Consider the following 19,580-nt stretch of genomic DNA (forward strand, 5'->3'; position numbering starts at 1 on the left):
CTCTCCCGGCCACTGGCCGTGTCCATCGGGACCCACAGCCGTCCAGCTCCCAGGGCTGGGGGTGAGGCTCTCAGGATCTCCACCCTCCAGTGTTCCTGCTATTGACAGGCCCTGGGGGATTAAAGCCAAGGGCACCAGGGATCCTGGAGCCTCAGAAGCCCCAGGTCGTCTGCCCCGAGGGCCTTCCTTTGTCTTGAAGGCGTATCCTGTTCCAGAGTGAGATGTTCCAGAGTGAGATGGGGCGGAAAGGGGGAGAGCAAACCGTTCTCAGAAAACGGCCCTACATTTCCACTGCCCTCAGGGCACAGGGCTGGCTGAGGGCAGAGCTCATTCACTGAGGTGTCCAGGCCTGTTTCCAGACCACCGCCAGTGGGTGGCCAGGCACCGGATACCCCAACCTGGCCCCTGCCTGGGCCCGGAGGGAGGGGTGAGACTTGCCTCATGGGAGAAGTCTCTGGAGGGTGAAGGAGTTCTCCACGATCGAGACAGATCCCGTATTCACCTGTGTCTCCCTGAGGTCACTTGTATCCTGGTCTCCCCACCACTTTCCCCACCCCTTTCCCAGGCTCCTAGATCTGGCTTTAAACATATGCTAATGAGGGACCCCTCCCAGCAAACTTGTTTCAGCGTTGGTTGCCCAGCTGATGAAAACTAGTCAGAGGTTAGAGTGACTGATCTGTTTCGGGAAGGTCTGACCTGCTGCTCCCCCTTTCAGGGTGGGCCCCCCACTGCCTGGCCCTTACACAGGTCTGCACGTGCTCACGTCCGGTGTGTGTGTGCGCGGGGTCGTCCCTGAGATGCAGGAGGTGGAGTTATTAGGGGAAGGAGACCAAAGGCACAGCAATGCGCTCTTCCTCTCAACATTTAAAAGAATTGAAACAATTCAGTCCTCACGTTTTCCAGGCCAGCCAGAGAGGGCCAGGCGCAGGAAGAGATATAGGGTTCTAGAAAAGCTGGGCCTCACCGCCAGCCCAGGCTGCTAAGCAAACATTCCCTCCAGGAGTCCGAAAACTGGTGTGCGAGGGGAGGAGCCAGCGTGGGGTTTATCGCTCCGGCAGCTCCGGGTGATTCAGGGAGTTTGACTTCTGGTTGTCATAGATGGAAGCACGCAAACAAACAGCCCGGGAGGTCCCCTCCCCTCTGCCTGCGCCCTCCCCCACCTTGCTACCCCCAGCCCGAGACCAGCCGCCTCCCCCCACGATTCCCGCCCTCCTCCCGGGCGCTCCGGGCAGAACCAACACGCCCAGCCGCCCGCCCGGCCACCGGCTGACTCCGACCGCGCGCCGCTGGCGATCCCCCAGGCAACTCGGCGTCACGAGAACCAGCACCCCGGAGACCCGGCGCCCGGCCCTGCTTCCGCGTCCCCTGGGCCCCGGCCAGGCGCAACAAGCACTCCCTTCTCCGTGCGCCGCGGCCCCTCCGGGCCTCCGGCGCTTGCCAACTAGGCCCCGCTGCGTAGCCCACCTCCCGCGGAGCCCGCAGCCCTGGGGGAAGGCAGCGGGAAAATCTCTTGTTTACTGGGCCGGGGTGATCCTAGGTTGGATTCGCTTCCCCATTTCTGCAGTTCCCCTTCTGCTGATTCCTGGGACCGGGGAGGAAAGGGGGGCAACCCGCTGACGCACCCCGGGATAGGGAGTGAGGTTGGGGTACGGGGAGGGGGGAACTCGAACTCGTGCAAAAGTCCCCGGGCGGCGGCAGGGGCAGGACTCGGTGGCTAGGCCGATGTGTCACGGAGCGCAGAGACCGCGGGGGCCGGGTTAAACACTGTACTTCGGGGAACTGAACCGTGAAGGCTAATTAGGACAGGTCCGAACAGGGAACGGGGACACGGGGAGGGGAGCGCGCGCTAAGGTGGACCGTGTCCCGGCGATCGCAGGAAACCCAGGCGCCGGGTAGTCGGACCCAGGGCGATTTCTGCCCACGGTCCCGAGTGGTTCTGGGCCCGGCCCACGGCATTAGGGGCGCGCGCGGTGGCGTTCCCACGCACACTTGGTGAGCCGGGTGCCGGGGAAGGATCGCGCGTGCAAGAGGTGGACGCTCGGTGTGTGGTGTGTCCACGTGTGCAAGCTCGGGGAGGGCAGAAGGCGCGACAAAGACAGACTTTGTATCTGAGTGTGCGCCTCGCTCAAGTCCGGAGCGGCGAACTGTGCCCCGCGTGTGTCTCACGGGAGAGCCAGGACGAAGGTGACAAAGACTAGGTGTCCGCCCCGGAGAGACGCACCAAGGTGGCCCCCGCGCGTGTTTGTGTGCGCGCGCGCTGGGACTCGCGGAGAGGGAGAGCCCGCCCGCGAATTGTGTTGGGCTGCACCCCAAACCGCTTTCCGGAGAGAAAACCGAGTCCCGAAAGTAAGTGCGCGTGAGTGTGCGCGCGCCCGCGTGCGGGGGCGTGGCAGTAAACAGCAGCAGCCCACAAGCCGGCCTGGCCAGAAACTCCGATCTCCCTCCCCTGCCGGAAAGTGCGTCTAGTCGCAGCCTGGAGGTGAGTCGGGGATGGGTGGGGGGAGGGCCGGCCGGGCTTTGTTACTGTGTAAGCGGATTGCACGTACCTGGAGCGCCCCGGGCGCCCGATGAGCTCCTCAATGGAGGTGATGTCACGGTGATGCAGGCGCCGGCCCACCCTCGCTGCGAGAAAGGAGCCGAGCGCGGGCAGAGGCCAGCGCGAGGGCGAGAGACGGAGCGCAGCCAGCTCCGAGTCCCGGGGAGAGGCAGGCCCTGCGCCCCGATCCCCCGCCTGAGCCCCGCCACCTCAGACCAGGGTTGGGCCTGGCCCCTCTCTCTGCGCCGAGTCCCTCCCACCCCCGCTCGCGCCCCGCCTGGACTTGGCCCCAGACGCCGCGCCGGAGCTGGGCCGGCGACGCGTCCCAGGTAAGGGCTGCAGCCTGCTCGCTCCGCCCTCCCCTCGGCCGCCGGGAAGAGTGGGGTCGGGCTGGTGGGGAGTGGGCGAGGGTTGAGGCCCAGGGGTGGCGAACAGGGGGGCGGAGGACACCGCTCCTACTTCGCTCGCTCGCAGAAACTTTCCAAAGCGGAGCAGGCTGGGGACTGGGGGTGTGGGAAGCCCGGCGCTGCGGCTCGGAGTTGGCGGCGAGGGAGAACTCCACGATCGGGGTCTCCAAGGACTACCCCCTCCTCCCTCGCAGCCTCTCTGCGTGACTCCGCGGCCAGTAGTGACTGGGGGGCCGGCGTCCTCTGCGCGGCCCGCTACCGTGGATGGGGAGGGCAGGTTTCTGGGACCTGAGGAAATGCGAGAGAGGTTGGCCCCCTGCTCTTTCTGTTCCGCCATCCAGGGGAGCGTGGGTGTGGACCCCGGTCCCGGCGAGAGGTATAGGGAGGGGAGGGCTTAATCTTCCTGCGGGAAGTTCGGAACTTCGGTCAGTCGTAGGCCCTCTACCTTTGGCGGCGTGGCTTCTAGATCCCTTCTCTTTCCCCGCTCCTCCCTCACGCCCCACGGGGTTTCCTGCGCCCTTCCCAGCCGCGGAGGTGCAGTTGCGCCTCTCCAGCCCCAGACCCACAGTTTCAAATCCAGCAAAACGCAGTCATTGAAAAAACCCCACGCTCTTGATCCTAGAGCTCAGGGACCCGAATATGTTGAAATAGGGTTTTGTGCTCTTGGAGGTTCCCTGCCTGGGCCTTTATCTGTGGCTGGGGAAGGGCGTGCCGCTGGGGGGTGGGGCGCATTCCGGAGTGGCTTTCCAGAGCGGACCCTTGGGTTGAGGACTCACGTGTTTCAGAATGTTCAGGGAACTGGGAGCCGAATATCCACCCTCGGTGTGAAGGTCTAAGCCTGGGGTTCCTGGAAGCCCTCTACCCCACCCCCCAACTTGGGCTCTGAAGTAGCCCCGTACAGGTACAGGCATCTCCGACCCCTCTTCTTATTGGTTGGTTTAAACACCAGAGCCCCCTGAACAGAGGAGTAAGACGGCAGGACCTAACCGGGGGCGGAGAGGAAGGAGGAGATGGATGGGAGAAGGGGAGGATGTGGGAAGGCTGCCAGTGGGTCCATCCGTCTCTCTTCATGGGCTGCTGAGTGGCGGCAGACCCGGCAGGAAGGAGGCTCCTCTGTGGCTCTGCTCAGGCGCCTCGGAGAGGGGCCTCTACATGGTCGTGGCACCCTTGAAGGTCCCTGGCTGTGGGTCTGTATCTTACTCTGTCCCTCTGAGCCCAGGAGACAGACCAAGGCCGCAGTGTGAAGCTCGTGTTGCCCTTTTCAGGATGGTTCTCAGGCTTTCGTGTAGATGGTCGGGGAGTGAGGAAAGGTGAGAAGGCCTGGCTGCCTCATCCTTGCTGGGTGAAGCCCATTCAGGGCTGGCTGGGCCTCTGAGCCACCACTCTGCTGAGGTCTCTCTGCCTCCCCTGGGAGAGGGAAAGAGGGAGGAAGGGGATTCTGGAACTGGATTGGGCTGACTCAGACCTGAGCTGGGGACTGAGTGGCTGAGCCTAGGGAAAGGCCGATTTCAGAGGTGATTAAAAATACTTGTATAACTGATTCCAGGGAGGTGAAGCAAAAGGGCCCCTTTGTCCAGAAAATAATCTGCAGCTCGGCTGGGCTGCAGCCATGGTGTGGGGGGAACTCATGGGACTGAAGGAGGTCCCCCTCCTTGGTCCTACTGAGAACCTTTTTTAAAAAAATATATTTATTTGGCTGTGCCAGGTCTTAGTTGAGGCACGCGGGATCTTTAGTTGCAGCACGCGGACTCTTAGTTGTGGCATGTGGGATCTAGTTCCCTGACCCGGGATCGAACCTGGGCCCCCTGCATTGGGAGCTCGGAGTCTTAACCACTAGACCACCAGGGAAGTCTCCCCTACTGAGAACCTTAAAGCAGGAGACGTGACTCTAAAATGAAGAGGGCGGACTGGGACGGGGAGAAATGGGCACCAAATCCGTTCAGTGAATGCTTTTCAAATGCCTACTGTGTTCAGTGCAAGACTAGATGTTGCAGGGGATGCTAAGAAAAGCAAGTCTTGTTCACTCCCCTCAGACCTTACAGCCAGGTAGGGGAGACGCCTACGCACACAATTCTAACGATCGAGGCTCAGAAGACAGCCTGGAAGTGCAGGCTCTAGGGACCCGCAGGAGGGAGAGTCTCAAGGCAGAGCTGGTCTGTTTCATCCAAGTCCTTTCCCCCTTGGCCGCCATCTTCAAACACAGCATCCCTTGGCTGGCTGAATCTGCATTCCTGGATGGGCTGAGCTTTCTTTAAGTCTCCTGCTGGCCTCCAAGGGTCGCTGTCCCAGGCATTGGACAAGAACCAGGCCCAATGGGTCCGATTTCCCCACTTGAGTTGGTGTCTGCCTGTCTCTCCACTCCCCCACTTTGAAGTTCCCATGTTGGTGGGACCGACAGGCTTGAAGGGTAAGGTCCAGGGCCAACAGCAAAGTGAGAAGGAAATTGGGGTGAGGGCTGTGAAACTTCTCTGGCCCTGGCCCAAGCTCTTATGAGGTGTTGGATTCTCGCAAGGTACAGGCAGGTATGGCTCTAAGAGCAAGACAGACCAAGAAGAGGGATTGACACAGTGGTCGCAGGCTAAGTGGGAGCGGCCTTGGTGCTTTGTAATGACGTGGCTGTTACAAGATTCGAACTTGTAGCGTGGACTTAGCATCCTTTACCCCACATCCAGCCAGGCCTTAGACTTTATCTGGGAAAAGATCTCCATTAGGCCTTACCTTTGGCCTTGGTCTTTAGCGGGGGATGAATGTGTCCTCAACAAATCGATTGCCTATGCTTTTTTTGCCAGACTTAAATCTTAAAGCACAACACTGGTTATGCCCTCATCATTTAAAAAACAGCCTTCAGTGGCTCCCCACTGCCTTTATTTATTTATTTTTTAACATCTTTATTGGAGTATAATTGCTTTACAATGATGTGTTAGTTTCTGCTTTATAACAAAGTGAATCAGTTATACATATACATACATATGTTCCCATATCTCCTCTCTCTTGCGTCTCCCTCCCTCCCACCCTCCCTACCCACTGCCTTTAGAATCGAGCCCTAAACTCCTTCCCTGTAGTGTCTCTAATCTGTAGCCAGCCAGCTGCAACCTCCCTTTACAGACTCAGTTCATATTTGGTGAATTTGATTAGAAACTGAATAAAATGCTGTTGGGAGGTGTTCTTCACTCTGTCTTTTCTGACCCCCTCAGCTGGGAAGAACTTCCTCCTCTGTGTTCCTGTAGCACTTTTCTCTCCCCAGAGGTAAATTCTTTTGTGTGACACTCACCTTATTCTTCTTTGGGTAGTTTTCTTGTAGACCTACCTTTTGGACTGTGTTTGTTCATCTTTGTATTTTCCACTGTGCGTCTAGGGGAACTACTGGGCCCGGTCCCCCTAGACGCACAGTAAATATTTGCTGATTTGGAATATTTGTCTGTTCTGACCTGGGGACCCGGCGGAGGGAGATGGGACGAGCTGCTCTTGAAGATGTGCAGATTGCCGGAGGCTAAGTCTGAGTGACCATTCTCAGGGTTCATACCACATCTCCAGCTTCACCCCAAGGTCTAGCTGTTTTGCTGTGCGCCAGAAATACTCATGAGGGAGTTGAGTGCCTAGGACCCCATAGCACGGTATCCATTAATTATCTCCCGGAGTGGTTCAATATTCCTTATCCATTAGCCCTCTCCGATTCCTCTTTTCTCTTCCCAGCCTTTGTAAATAGAGTACAGTTTGTGCTTTATTGATTTACTATTACACAAAGTCCCCCACAAGAGCTTATTTAAATCGTGATGTAGAGGAAACATGCTTTTGCATTGGAAGTCGAGAGAAACTAGCTGCGTTACGGTACCATTTATGTAGGAAAACAATAATAAATTCACACAGGAGTGTGAATTTATTAAAAGTTAATGGTAAGGCTTCCCTGGTGGCGCAGTGGTTGAGAGTCCGCCTGCCGATGCAGGGGACACGGGTTCGTGCCCCGGTCCGGGAAGATCCCACATGCCACGGAGCCTGCACATCTGGAGCCTGTGCTCCGCAGCGGGAGAGGCCACAGCAGTGAGAGGCCCGCGTACCGAAAAAAAAAAAGTTAATGGTAGGTGTTGTTTGGGGAAAAGCAAGCTTAATTGGCAGACGAGGTTGTAGTTGGGAAGGCTGAGAGACCTAAAATGCTTTCAAGGAGCATATGTAGAGGATATCTTACAGGACTTTGAAAGTTGTTGATCTTTATTCTGTCAGTTTCACTTAATATTGAGTTTTATTTCCTCTGACTTAGTAGCAGCGTCCTTCTCAATCATGGAGAGACAGTTCTGTTTGCCTGTTATATATTAACTAACCAGGAATGGTGAAAACATTAAGGGCTTAGCGGTGTGCAAATCTACACTCCACCTCCTAAAGGGAAGAAAGAGAGGTGGTGGGGAAGTTGGATCGTGCCATTCCCCTCCCAGCCACTAGTGGTCACTATCAGCCCAGGAAAGCTTGGTTGCTGTCTTTCTGGAAAGTTCCTGGGTCCAAGAGGTGAGAGAGGAAGAGGCGGGGTTACACCTAGTTACTTGAACATAATAAGGGGTGATTTAAACGTGGAGTCCCTGCATTTCATAGAATTTTGGAATTTATGACTTGCTTTTTAGAGCATTTAAATTTTCCATCCTCCAGGTAAATTTAAAGTCTTTGAGTAGAAAACTGACTGATTTGGTCTTTAATTTCTTTTAACCTGCCACACTCTTTACCTCCACTTCACACAGGGAAAATCCAGCTGGTACTGAAAGCAGGGGTTTGGTTTTCTTTGGTGCCAGTCTACAGCATTTAGTAAGGCTGCTGTCCGGGACCGGTCCAGTGAGTCGTTGCAGTAGTAAGTTACCTTCCTGGTGTGAATAAAAGACATCTTTCTTGCCTTCTAGCTACAGTGCCTCAACTGTAGATGTGCCTCTACACATTATAGATTAATTTCTTCCATTATAGATTAATTTCTTTGGGTTTTGCTTTGCCCTTGCCTGGTTCTTGCTTTTAAAATGTTAATGCCTCATAGGAAGATTTTTGCATTTAGTCATTAACTCCCTAGCTGGGAAATTGGTTGATTTTTTTTTTTTAATATTTATTTATTTACTTGGTTGCTCTGAGTCTTCGTTGTGGCAGGCGGGCTCCTGAGTTGAGGCACGCGAACTCTCAGTTGCGGCATGCGTGTGGGATCTAGTTTCCTGACCAGGGATTGAACCCAGGCCCCCTGCATTGGGAGCACGGAGTCTTACCCACTGTGCCACCAGGAAAGTCCCAGAAATTCGTTGATTTTATTCTTGAGACTCTAGCAACTGAGCTTCCAAAGAACTTTGGATTCTGAGGAGAAGCGTTGGCACTAAAAGCCGTAAAATGAAGGGCAGAAAAGGGCAGTGGCAGGGAGGCGTCAGCGGAAAAGTGTTGATACATACAACTTTTCAATCATCTCTTCACTTTCTCTGGTTGCAGTTTGCACCCGTTACAGGTGCTTGTGAAATACTCGCTGAATGAATGAATGCGTGGCTGATTTGCCGTAGACTTAGGCGTCACAGGGACAGAGTGGAGGGGCGTGGTGTCGGGCCATTTGAACTCTGGAAGTCCCGGGACAGAGAGGAACTGAGTGCTGAGTGAACTTGCTCGCAAACCTCAGCCCCCAGCCCACCTGCAAGAGCTCAGGGAATATCTGGGCCCAGGTTATGATTTGGGGGAGGGGGAGGGGCCTGAAAATTCAGCACAGGTTCCTCCTTTTCCATGACCGGGAACAGGGATCACACTTGGGTTTCATCTCATTTGCCTCTCTGGTCACTTGGTACAAGGCCCAGGAGTTCTGTGTTAAGAACGATTCTGAAGCCCAGAGGCACAGACAAGATCAGTGTGCCGTGGTTCAGGATGGGGGCGACGGCACCTCGTGTGTCAGAGTCTGCCCTGGAGGACTGATTGTGCCTTTTCTCCCCTCCGTCTCTAGGGACCCAGCTGGGGCCTGGCCTGGGAGCCAGGATGGCCATCCAGGAAGCGGTGCTGATATGCCTGGGACTGCCTCTCTTCCTCCTCCCAGGGGCCCGGGCCCAGAACCACGCCCCAGCTGGCTGCAGCCCGGACCTCAACCCCCTCTATTACAACCTGTGTGACCGCTCTGGGGCTTGGGGTATCATCTTGGAGGCAGTGGCGGGGGCGGGCATCGTCACCACTTTTGTCCTCACCATCTTCCTCGTGGCCAGCCTCCCCTTCGTGCAGGACACCAAGAAGCGGAGCCTGCTGGGGACCCAGGTGTTCTTCCTGCTGGGGACCCTGGGCCTCTTCTGCCTCGTCTTCGCCTGCGTGGTGAAGCCTGACTTCTCCACCTGCGCCTCTCGGCGCTTCCTCTTTGGGGTCCTGTTCGCCATCTGCTTCTCCTGCCTAGTGGCCCACGTGTTAGCCCTCAACTTCCTGGTCCGGAAGAACCACGGGCCCCGGGGCTGGGTGGTCTTCGTCGTGGCCCTGTTGCTGAGCCTCGTGGAGGTGATCATCAACACGGAGTGGCTGGTCATCACGCTGGTGCGGGCAGGTGGCAGCGAGGGTGGCCCTCCGGCCAATGGCAGTGCCAGCTGGGCCACCGCCTCCCCCTGTGCCATCGCCAACGTGGACTTTGTCATGGCGCTGATCTACGTCATGCTGCTGCTGTTCTGCGCCTTTGCGGGGGCCTGGCCCGCCCTGTGCGGCCGCTTCAAGCGCTGGCGGAAGCACGGGGTCTTCGTGCTGCTCACCACGGCCACCTCCATCGCCATCTGGGTGGTTTGGATTGTCATGTACACCTACGGCAACCAGCAGCGCAACAGCCCCACGTGGGATGACCCCACGTTGGCCATCACCCTCGCCGCCAATGCCTGGGCCTTCGTGCTCTTCTATGTCATCCCTGAGGTCTCCCAGGTGACCAAGCCCAGCCCGGAGCAGAGCTACCAGGGGGACCTGTACCCCACCCGGGGCGTGGGCTACGAGACCATCCTGAAAGAGCAGAAGGGCCAGAGCATGTTTGTGGAAAACAAGGCGTTTTCCATGGACGAGCCAGCCTCAGGTGGGTCATGGGACATCCTCCCCAGGTGCCCTTTTATTTTATTTTTTTAGTCTTTAAAAATTGTTGGCCACACCCTGCAGCCTGTGGGACCTTAGTTCCCCAGCCAGGGATTGAACCTGGGCCGCCGCAGTGAAGGTGCCGAGTCCTAACCGCTGGACCACCAGGGAACTCCCCCTAGGTCCCCTTTTGTTCCAGGTGGTTTACTGCAGGACAGGGGGCTGGTCTCCTGAGCAAAATGGGAGGTTCCTGAGATTATCCAGAGTTTTCTGCTTTAAAGTCACTAAATTCCATATTTAAAAAAAAATTCTTTATTTCTTTTTGGCTGCGTTGGGTCTCTGCTGCTGCGCGCGGGCTTTCTCTGGTTCCAGTGAGCGGGGGCTACTCTTCATTGCAGTGCGCGGGCTTCTCACTGCGGTGGCTTCTCTTGTTGCGGAGCACGGGCTTTAGGCACACAGGCTTCAGTAGTTGCAGCACGTGGGCTCAGTAGTTGCAGCACGCAGGCTCTAGGGCACGCAGGCTTTAGTAGTTGTGGCGCGTAGGCTCAGTAGTTGTGGCTCTAGAGTGCGGGCTCAGTAGTTGTGGTGCACAGGCTTAGTTGCTCCGAGGCATGTGGGATCTTCCCGGACCAGGGACTGAACCCATGTCCCCTGCGTTGGCAGGTGGATTCTTAACCACTGCGCCACCAGGGAAGTCCCCTAAATTCCATTTTTTTAAGGATTTTTTTCCTATACTCGCGCAATTCATGAATATATTTTCATTGTAAAATTTTACACATTACAGGTAAAATTTCCCTCCACTGTCAGTTCTACCCCATTCCCTCCTGTTCTGTCCCCAGAACTGATCACTGTTGGCTGATAGTTTCCTGCCTCAGTTTCCTCATCTGTAAAATGGGGATAATAATGGTTCCTGTTTCATAGGATTCTTTTGAGGATTCAATTAATGCATCTTCTGGCGCTTGGAAGATACTCTAGAAGTATTAGCTATTAGCTCTGTCAATATTATTATCCTTCCAGAGCTTGTTTTTCCATTATGTACATATCCACAGTCTTAGTTTCCTCTTAAAGTCTTTTCAGAAGTTTTTCCTTTTCATAAAATCGCGTGTGCCACATGCTGATCTAAGCAGCACCCGGTATCCGATAGCCAGCTTGTCCCCGAGCTCCCGCCCCGGCTCTTTGTTAATGGGATGGGGCTCTCCTGAGGTGCTAGGCAGCCCCAGAGCCTTGGTGGTTGGAGCCGAGGGCGCCTCGGAGGTGGAAGCAGCAAGAAGGCAAGAGAAGCCCCTGCATCCTGGGCCGAGCCCCCGGCGGAAAAAGCTTGGGAGGCAGGAGGGGGTGGGGGTGGCCATTCTCCAGGAGACTTGGCCAGACGTGCTCCCAGCTCCCTAAGGAAGGAGCCTCTTTCTGGCATTTGTTCATTGTAAGGACCAATAGCGTTTATTGAGCACACACTGAGTGCCAGGCATTGAGCCTTTCCGGATGTGCCCTGTGGCATGCGTCTCACGTGCTTTCTTAGCCGGCTGGATACAGCCCCTTCGTCTGCTGTGACCCGGAAAGCCTGGACGCTGACCCCCTACTCTGCTCATCGAGGTGTTGGGGGCTTAAGACTTGACCTGCCTGATTGTTGAGCACTACCTCTGGGACCTCTGCCAGGGGTCAGAGGCAGAGGCAGAGGCAGGGGAGGTTTCAGAATCGGAACTCTCTGCCTTTTTTTTTCTCTACAAGCTGCGATCCCTGTAATCTCCGCCTTGGGGAAAGGAGTGATCCTCACCCTGCCAGGCACTGACCTTTGACCTGCCCAGTGGCGTGGCCCCTGGCATCCGCACAGCCTGGTGCCAAGTGAGGGGGGAAGGTGCAGTTGGTGAGGCTTGGGGACGAATGTTGGGAGGAGCCTCGGCGGCCCCCACCTTTGCTGTCACCCGCTGGCCAGAGAGCCTTTGTCCTCAAGGCAAACACTTCTGGGGCTGTAAGGGGTTTTTTTCCTTTTATTTTATTTTTTCTAAATGGAAAAATCAATTGAGTGAGCCCAGCACTTAGGAAGCCCTATAGAGTTGTGGTCCCTTTAGAGCCTCAGGGCCATCAGCCGGCAGGAGACGGGCATCCGCTGCCCCGGCCCTCGCGGCTCAGCCCTCTCCCCGGCCCCCAGAATTGGTCAGCAGCTTTCCTCCGACCCAGCGCCCAGCAGCATAGGACAGATCGGGAAATCGACACCCCGGAAGGCACAGGGAAGTGTTCCCAGAGCTGAAAATAGTTCTGGAAACTTGCCAGGGGGCCACAGGACCGGATGTGCCTGCAGTCCCCCCGGTGGAGCTCTGGGTCCTGGGCAAACAGCACCCAGCCCTGCCCCATGCAGACCCTTGGGCAGTGGGGTCTCTGCTTATTTACCCTGGCGCCTGGCAGCTGGCCCACAGCAGGAGAGGCCAGAGCTGGAGGCTGGCCATCTTGGAAGGCGGCCGAAGGTCCATGTGCCCCTCTTGGTCTCTGGCCCCAGAGGGCAGAAGGGGATGTGAAGGTTGCTGACAGGACGTTTCTTCGGTGGGAGGGGGTCTCATGCTGCAGGGAAAGCCCCAGGGGAAGGCGAGCATTGTGCTCTCTGTGCATCTAAACAAAGTGATGCTGGGCTCCACGGGGTGGGGTACACCCGCAGCCTCACCCCTCTCCCTGCCTCCTGGGGAGCCTTGCCTGAGAGCAGGAAAGGGAGCTTAAAGCCCAGCCCGGAACAGCTGCTATGTCTCCTTGCAGCTAAGAGACCAGTGTCACCGTACAGCGGGTACAACGGGCAGCTGCTGACCAGCGTGTACCAGCCCACTGAGATGACCCTGATACACAAAGCCCCGGTGAGTGGGGTGCCCGGGTGTGCAGGGTGGGTGGAAGCGGGAGGGAGAAGGCAGGCTCTGCATCCGATGCGTCAGCCGTCAGGAGCCCAGGACCCCAGCTCCCGAAGCCTTCCTCCTGGGGTTGATGCTCCTACTGCCTTTCGCGACACTGTGGCGGGACCTGTCTGCCCTGTGTCATCGGGGTGTCAAACACCCACTGAGGACAGCTGCTCAGAACAGTCTCGCTCTGAGCTGGTGGGAGCTGCCAGCTTTCCCCTAAGCAGCTTAGGGAGGGACAAGGGGGGGTCCTCAGCCAGGTAGGTACCACTCGTGGTGGACCGAGGACCACAGGGCAGGTCTGGGTGGGTATTAGCTGCTCCACCACAGCTGTCCCAAGAGGCTCTCCTGCTCCCTTCCCCCCACCAGCAGGCAGCAGCTCTCGACCTTACACCTCCCCTGGGCTCTGGAAACCAGATGCTCCATTAGCCAAGGGAGGGCGGGTGGGAACAGGAAGCCGGTGGGTTAGTCTTACTCACTCCTATACGTGCCTCCTCCCCGGCTGGCTGACAGTTGCTCTTGGGGAGACCCCTCGCTCTCCGGAGCCTGAACCTGCAGCTAGGTCCCAGGAGAGGGAGGCTGCGGCCAGGAGCCAGGATAGGCCGAGGAATGAATCTCTGAAGGGCACAAGCACAGTTTGCCGGCCCCCAGACACCCAGGGTGCCCCACCTGGCCACCCCTCACCTGTGTGCATGGAGTCGTGCTTCTTCAGGAAGGAGCTGAACTAATAGATATTTTCTCTCACGATGGCTCCAGAAACATGGTCCCTCGACCCCCAGCGTTACCATCCCCTGGGAGCTTCCTAAAAAGGCACAAGGGCCAGCGGTGTGGTGGAGCGAACAGTTAGCATCTCTTCAGTGATGTCGCCTCGATAACTTGGCGTTATCCAAGCCATGATGGGAATAACCGCCCACAGAGATCTGCCAACATTACAGATCAGGGTCGTGAAACATTCACCAGCTCACCGCGGGGTGGGGCCCCCTAGGCATGGCTGTGGCTTCATAAACAGTCAGGTGATTCTGACACACAGCCAGGTTGGAGAACCCGTCCTCGATCTAGATGTTCCAGGAGCTACATGGGGAGGGGGAGTTGGAGATGGTAAATGGGTTGGGAGGACCACCCGGGTCTGAGTGGATTCAGAAGGCAGCTTGGGGCCCTGGAGCTGCGGGGGTTTGGTGGCAGCTGTGTGCCTAGGGATGAGGCAGGTGAGGCCTGGAGCTCACCTTCCCTCCAGGGTGGGACCTGGGACCCATGCCCCAGCCTCACCCACACAGGAACAGAACCAACCCAGCTCCGACCAGGATCCAGGCAGAGAGTTTGGATTTTAAGTCTCCAAAACTTAAAACTCTCAAACCCCAAACCATTCGGGGTTTAAGTCTTTAAATCAGACTGCTGGATGAGAAACGTGTGACACGCCTGGGGCCTGACAGAAGGGTGTTCTGGGCCCGGCACACCAGCCAGTGATGCCGTTGGGGGGGTGTAATGCCACCGGGGGTACTCAGCTAAGAGTCTTGGAGGAAGGGGGCCTGGGAGCGTAGCCGGGCGGGTCACAGAAGCCCTGTGTGTTTCACTCTCTGTTGGGCCCCAAGGTTTAGGGAGTGGGACAGGGCTTGAGAGGAAGATCCTTTTGGAAAGAGCCATCCACTGTGTGAAGCCCCAGGACCATCGGAGGTGACTGGGAGCCTCATTTCCATGCCCAGAGGGTGGCCCTCTGCAGGGTGAGATAAGGGGCTGGAGGGCAGAGGTCAGCTCCTCCATTTCCAGACTCGGAGTCATCCATCCCAGGCCCGGCTGGAAGGGGGCGGGGCTGGAAGGGGGCGGAGCGGGAGGGCAGGGAGGGAAGGGGGAGCTGGCAGGCGCAGCCCTGCAGGAAGCGGAGTGGGAGTGTGTGTGCATCCGCCCGGGCAGAACCCAGCTGTGACACCGCCTGTTCTTCCTTCCAGTCGGAAGGAGCTTACGACGTCATCCTCCCGCGGGCCACTGCTAACAGCCAGGTGATGGGCAGTGCCAACTCCACCCTGCGGGCCGAAGACATCTACGCAGCCCAGAGCCACCAGGAGGCCACCCTGCCGAAGGAAGGCAAGAACTCCCAGGTCTTTAGAAACCCCTACGTGTGGGACTGAGGCGGCACCAGGAGGAGGCGGGAAGATCTGGGGACCTGACCCTGGCAAGGGTCTTCCTGGGAGCCTGTGCTCTCCCCTCCCCCTCCCCCTCGCTGGCTCAGGACAGGTCAGGGCCTCAGCCGGGAGGCCCTCCCCATCTGCCAGTGTTCGGCTGGGCGTCCCTGGGCCCCTCACCCACTCCTCAGTATCTGTGGAGATCAGGAGCCAACTCCGGCTTCGTGTCAGGGTCACCTGGCTTCGTGTCAAGGTCACCTGCGGCGGCCACGCTCCAGCCAAATCGTGTTCTTCCTGGGGTGGCGGCCAGTCAGCACCTACGTTCTCTGGAGTCTTCAGAGAGATTCCTGCAACCTTGAGAGATGTCTCAGGCGCTTCTGTCCCGGGTCTTGCTCCTCTGTGAGGGGCAAGGGTGCCTAATAAACACGTTTCTGCTTTATTAACCCTTCTTCTGGGACTGTCGTGTCTGATCTGGGCTCTGGTGTCTGATCCGCCCCTCCACCCTGGCCTGTGGGTGTTTCCTCTTTCTCCTCCCCCACTCTGAATCCAGCTCCCAGGAAGCCGCTGCTGGGTTTTCCTTCTGTGCAACGAAGCAGCTGACACCTCTCCCCAGGGAAGGGTTCTTCAGCTAAGCCTGGGTCCGTGTCCTGTGCGATCAGCATGGACCTCTGGGCCCGGCTCTTGTCTCGGGTCTCGTGCAGCATCTGGGCTTATGTGAAACGAGGCAGCTTTCCTCTGGGATCCCCTCCACTGGGGTCAGGGCCAGGGGAGTTCTGTGGAGGGTATTTGAAGGGAAGATGGGCTGGCTTCAGCCCCTTTAGTGGGAAGGGTGGTGCAGATCCGGCAGTGGATGGGGTGCAGGGCCACTGCTCCGTCTCTCAGATCACACTGTGTGTGTGTGTGTGTGTGTGTGTGTGTGGCTGGGAGTGATTCGCAGAGGACCAGGACCTGTTTTCAAAGGTGGGAAGGGGTGGGCCAGGTTCTGGTAGGTTTCACTCCTGGGCAGGAACTTAAATGCCCATTTGCTCAGTCCTTTATGGTAAAACCTTTCCACAGTGGCTCATTTGAATCCTCGGGGCTGCCCCTGAAAGATGGGTAGGACAGTAAGTACTTTCTCTCCCTTTTCCAGAGTCAAAATCCCAGAACCAGACCATTTTAGGGTTAGACAGGGCCCTGGGGGTAAGTGATCAAAGTAGCTCTCTCACCGCCTCTGACAGGTAAGCAGACTGACCCAGAGAGGCCACAGAGCCTCTGGAAGTGGCCATGCTGAGACTGGCCAGGCTTTCCCAAGACTCTGGCTTGCAGCGGGTCCCGGTGGCCTGGGTTCAGACGTGCAGTGGTGCTCTGACCCTTTGCAAGGGGCTGGCCAAGTCGGCTCCTCCCAGGTTTGGGAATGTTCCTCCCCAACTCGCCAGAAGCTATTTTCTGACACCGGTTGTAGGGAAAAGATGTTTCTGTTGGAAGAGGGGAGAAAGGTTGCTGGAAGAAAAAAAAATCAAACTTCTCCTTCGATGTCAGATTGCACCAACTCCCCTGGAGACTCAAACCCTTTTATTAGTTGTTGAAACACTTGTTCTTTCTGGTTACTTTAGGCTCAGTCCCCGAAAAATAACACAAGATGGTAGACGCCCTCTTCCCTGGACCGCACGTCGTTCTGCTGTCCTCATTCCTGTGTCCAGGCTGGGCAGGGCCCTTGTCACTGGAGCGGGAAGGGCCCGGAGGCCACCGATCTGGAACAGTGGAGTCAGGGGCCGTGTGAAACCCTGGGGCATGTGGCTGGGGCTGTGGTCCACCCCCCCTCCCCACCCCCGCAATTCCTGCCCAGCCCAGCCTCTCCTGGTCCCCAAGTGACCTGAGACCACAGGAGCCGTCTGCAGACACCCAGCCTCCCTCTGGATGCCCTCCCCCGACATCACAGCCCCTGTGCCCCCTGCTGTGGGTGTCCAGATGGTCATCCTTCCTGGCCATCTTTCGGTTCCAGCCTCAGCCAGTCCCGCCCTGCTCCAAGGCGAAGCCAAACCGCGGCAAAGGTGGCCCTTGCCCTTCTCACCTGCACCTCCTGCCACCACCTGGACCGTGGAAGGCCGCTGAGCTGGGCAAAGCTCACTCGAGACCCGGACAGATCGTGCCTCTCTTCCTGGCCTGCGGGTCCTGGATCTGAGCCCCTCTGCATCACCACCTGATACCTTCATTGAACTAGGTCCCATAAAGACACAAGGTAGGGGCTAGGGCAGCATTCTCAGGGGTCGACTGAGAGTCCTGGGCCAGATGAACCGGGGTCTAGGCCTCTCCCAGGACTGAGACTTGTGGGACTGGGCGCAGCCCCTTAGGTACGAGGTGTCCAGGACTGAAGACTGTGCCATTTCCTGGCGGGCAGATGGCTAGGCTTCTGCCTCACCTTGGGCACCTCGACAGCGCTGGTGCTGTCATCACCCATGACAGGCTCCACCAGGTCCTGATGGCCACCAAGGGAAGTGGGGGCGTCCTGGCGACCTGCATGATGCTGGCACTGGCAAAGATGTGCTCACAGCTCCAGACTCGTGGGAACGAGATCTCTGCAGTGTCTCCTTGGCCTCCTGCCCTCGGGTACCAGAGCTGGCTCCTCCAAGGGGCTCAAGCCAGGTGTGTCCCCAGAGCTCACCTCTGCCTGCTGAGACGAGGCAGGATGAGCACAACGCAGGTGCTGACCCCATAGGCGGTCCCACAGCCCTCACCCCCACCCCAGCGCCACCCTCTTGCCCCCAGCACCTGCGCCTTTGTCACCAGCGTGTTTCTCCAGGGCTAAGTTGGGTGAACAGGCCCTGCAGAGAGCAGGGCTGTACCCCCGAGTGTGACGACCCCCTCCCCATCCACTGACCCTTGTCCTGGACTGTCCAGTTCCATGAATGGAGTATTAGTTACTCTGATGGAAGGGGAGGGGGGAGCTCTGAGCACCCCCGACTCCTTGTGATCTAGGTTAGTAGCCCCAAATCCCTCACAGTGAATAAAGGCTCTATCTCGCTTTTCGAGCTGATAGTCTCGAGTGAGTCCTGGCAGTGCCAAGGGGCCACGGGGAGCAGCCTGCAGTGAATGTGGGTTTGTTCAGAGTCTGAGTCCCCTGGAGGCCTGCGGGCGAGGCCGGGGAGGGATGGGCTCCTGAAAGATGCAAACCTGCCCAGATTCAAGAATACCCCGTGGCCCTGCTTCCTCCAGTCTATGGCCAAGTGAAGAAGACAGAAGTGTTCCAGCTGCATCACAAGCCTTGAATGGAAAAAACCAGAATAGGCCAGAACCTGTTGCAGGTGACGTCAGGCCAACACCTTGGTAAACGGCACCCCCATTTCTGTCAAACCTTGTAGCTTGGGGCGGAGTAGTTTGGACTTAATCACTGCTCAGGATTACATGACCTTATTCTCTGTGAGGAATTACCACCACAGAATCCCTGTGTGTTCATTAAGAATTTGTCTGGGATTTATTAATATATATTTTTAAATCCAGCTCCTTGCCTTCTAGACCAACAAAGTCTGTCTGATTCCAACTAAATTTTTTTCTTGGTTGGGGATTTGTTCTAAGGGGAAACCAGGCCTCCCAAACAGGCCAGGCCCAAGGTCACTGTCTCCCCACACACCCCCTCTCCCCCCAAACACAAGGCCTGGTGATGCAGGCATGGGGCAAGAGAGGGGACCCACCTTTATCATAATCTTGCTGCTGCCTGGTGGGCTGGTGGGGAGGGAGGTGGGAGCACCGTGGGGTAAACTTCTGGGCTCATGGGAAGGTGGGTGGGAGCCAGGTATAACTAATACCTCCCTTGAGTCAGGAGGACCTGCCAAACGCCACGCCCAGCATTCAGTTTACACATGTGGTTCCTGAACTCTTTCAGGGTACCTCACAGTTCCTGTAAGAGTGAGAAACAGGTTAAGTGACTTGCCCACAGTCACGCAGCTAGTTAGAGTCCGTCAGCCCTCCAATCCGTTCTCACCAGGTCCAGCACTTCTAGCTCCAGGGGGACCCGCGGTGCTCAGGCACAAGTGCGAGTGACCTGACTTTGTTTCCTGTCTGCCGTCTGCACTCTGGGCCCTCTTAGATGCTGCAGCCCCCGCTCGCAGCAGCCGCATGAATTATTTAGCATGTGCACCAGCCCGGTAATGCTCTGACCTCATCCCCCTAGGGCTCAGGGCGGGGCTCTGACCTCGGTCTCCTTGAGGAAAGGCTGCTGAAGGGCGGAGGCTGGGACGTGGGTCCCTGTGGGATGTGGGTGACCGAGGGGACATCAGTATCCTCAGGGAAGTGGGTGGGGGCCACAGCCCAACTGCCCTTGTAGCCGGAGGCAACTCTGCAGAGGGGAGAACGCACCCCAGGAATCAGATGGCCACGGGTGCGGATCCAGGCTCTGGCTTACTAACTTTGGGACTCTGGGCAGCCCTCTTGACTCGCCCTCAGTTTCCTCATCTGTAAAATGGAAGAGCTAACACTCTGAGTTCGTATTTAGTGCTGAGCTTCTCAAGGTCACTCTGTGGAAGTGAGTGCCAAGGATATGCATCCAGGAGCTAGCTGCCGCCTGTCTCCTGCCCAGGCAGGCTGCCCTCCAGGCCACATTTCACCACCTTCTGCCCTCTGGAGGTGCCACGTCTTCTCTTTCCTCTGCTGT

The 19,580-nt window shown here is 57.3% G+C and overlaps 2 protein-coding genes across 6 annotated transcripts in view; one reads left to right on the plus strand and one right to left on the minus strand.

Moving 5' to 3' along the window:
- Positions 1-3,280, minus strand: part of LOC117203539 (translation initiation factor IF-2-like) — a 25,586-nt gene extending 22,306 nt beyond the window's left edge. The window contains exons 1-2 of the mRNA XM_049702035.1: positions 3,203-3,280; positions 2,547-2,991 (exon numbers count right to left, since the gene is read on the minus strand). Of these exons, the coding sequence (XP_049557992.1) occupies positions 2,547-2,991; positions 3,203-3,280 (523 nt within the window). The remainder of the gene's footprint in view (positions 1-2,546; positions 2,992-3,202) is intronic.
- On the plus strand, positions 1,888-17,961 carry GPRC5C (G protein-coupled receptor class C group 5 member C). 5 transcript variants are annotated; one of them, XM_033438421.2, is made up of 5 exons: positions 1,888-2,479; positions 8,882-9,967; positions 12,706-12,800; positions 14,780-14,929; positions 16,546-17,961. In XM_033438421.2, the coding sequence occupies exons 2-5, from the start codon at positions 8,914-8,916 to the stop codon at positions 16,576-16,578; spliced, it is 1,332 nt and encodes a 443-aa protein (XP_033294312.1). In that variant the 5' UTR covers positions 1,888-2,479; positions 8,882-8,913; the 3' UTR covers positions 16,579-17,961. The 5 variants fall into 5 exon arrangements, with proteins under 5 accessions (XP_033294312.1, XP_033294311.1, XP_049557855.1 ...); XM_033438420.2 differs by lacking the exon at positions 1,888-2,479 and adding an exon at positions 2,726-2,865; XM_049701898.1 differs by lacking the exon at positions 1,888-2,479 and adding an exon at positions 2,726-2,865 and having other exon boundaries at positions 14,780-14,915.
- The last annotated feature ends 1,619 nt before the right edge of the window (positions 17,962-19,580 follow it).

This window comes from Orcinus orca, chromosome 19 (genome assembly GCF_937001465.1).
Source record: "Orcinus orca chromosome 19, mOrcOrc1.1, whole genome shotgun sequence".
Lineage (NCBI taxonomy): Eukaryota > Metazoa > Chordata > Mammalia > Artiodactyla > Delphinidae > Orcinus > Orcinus orca.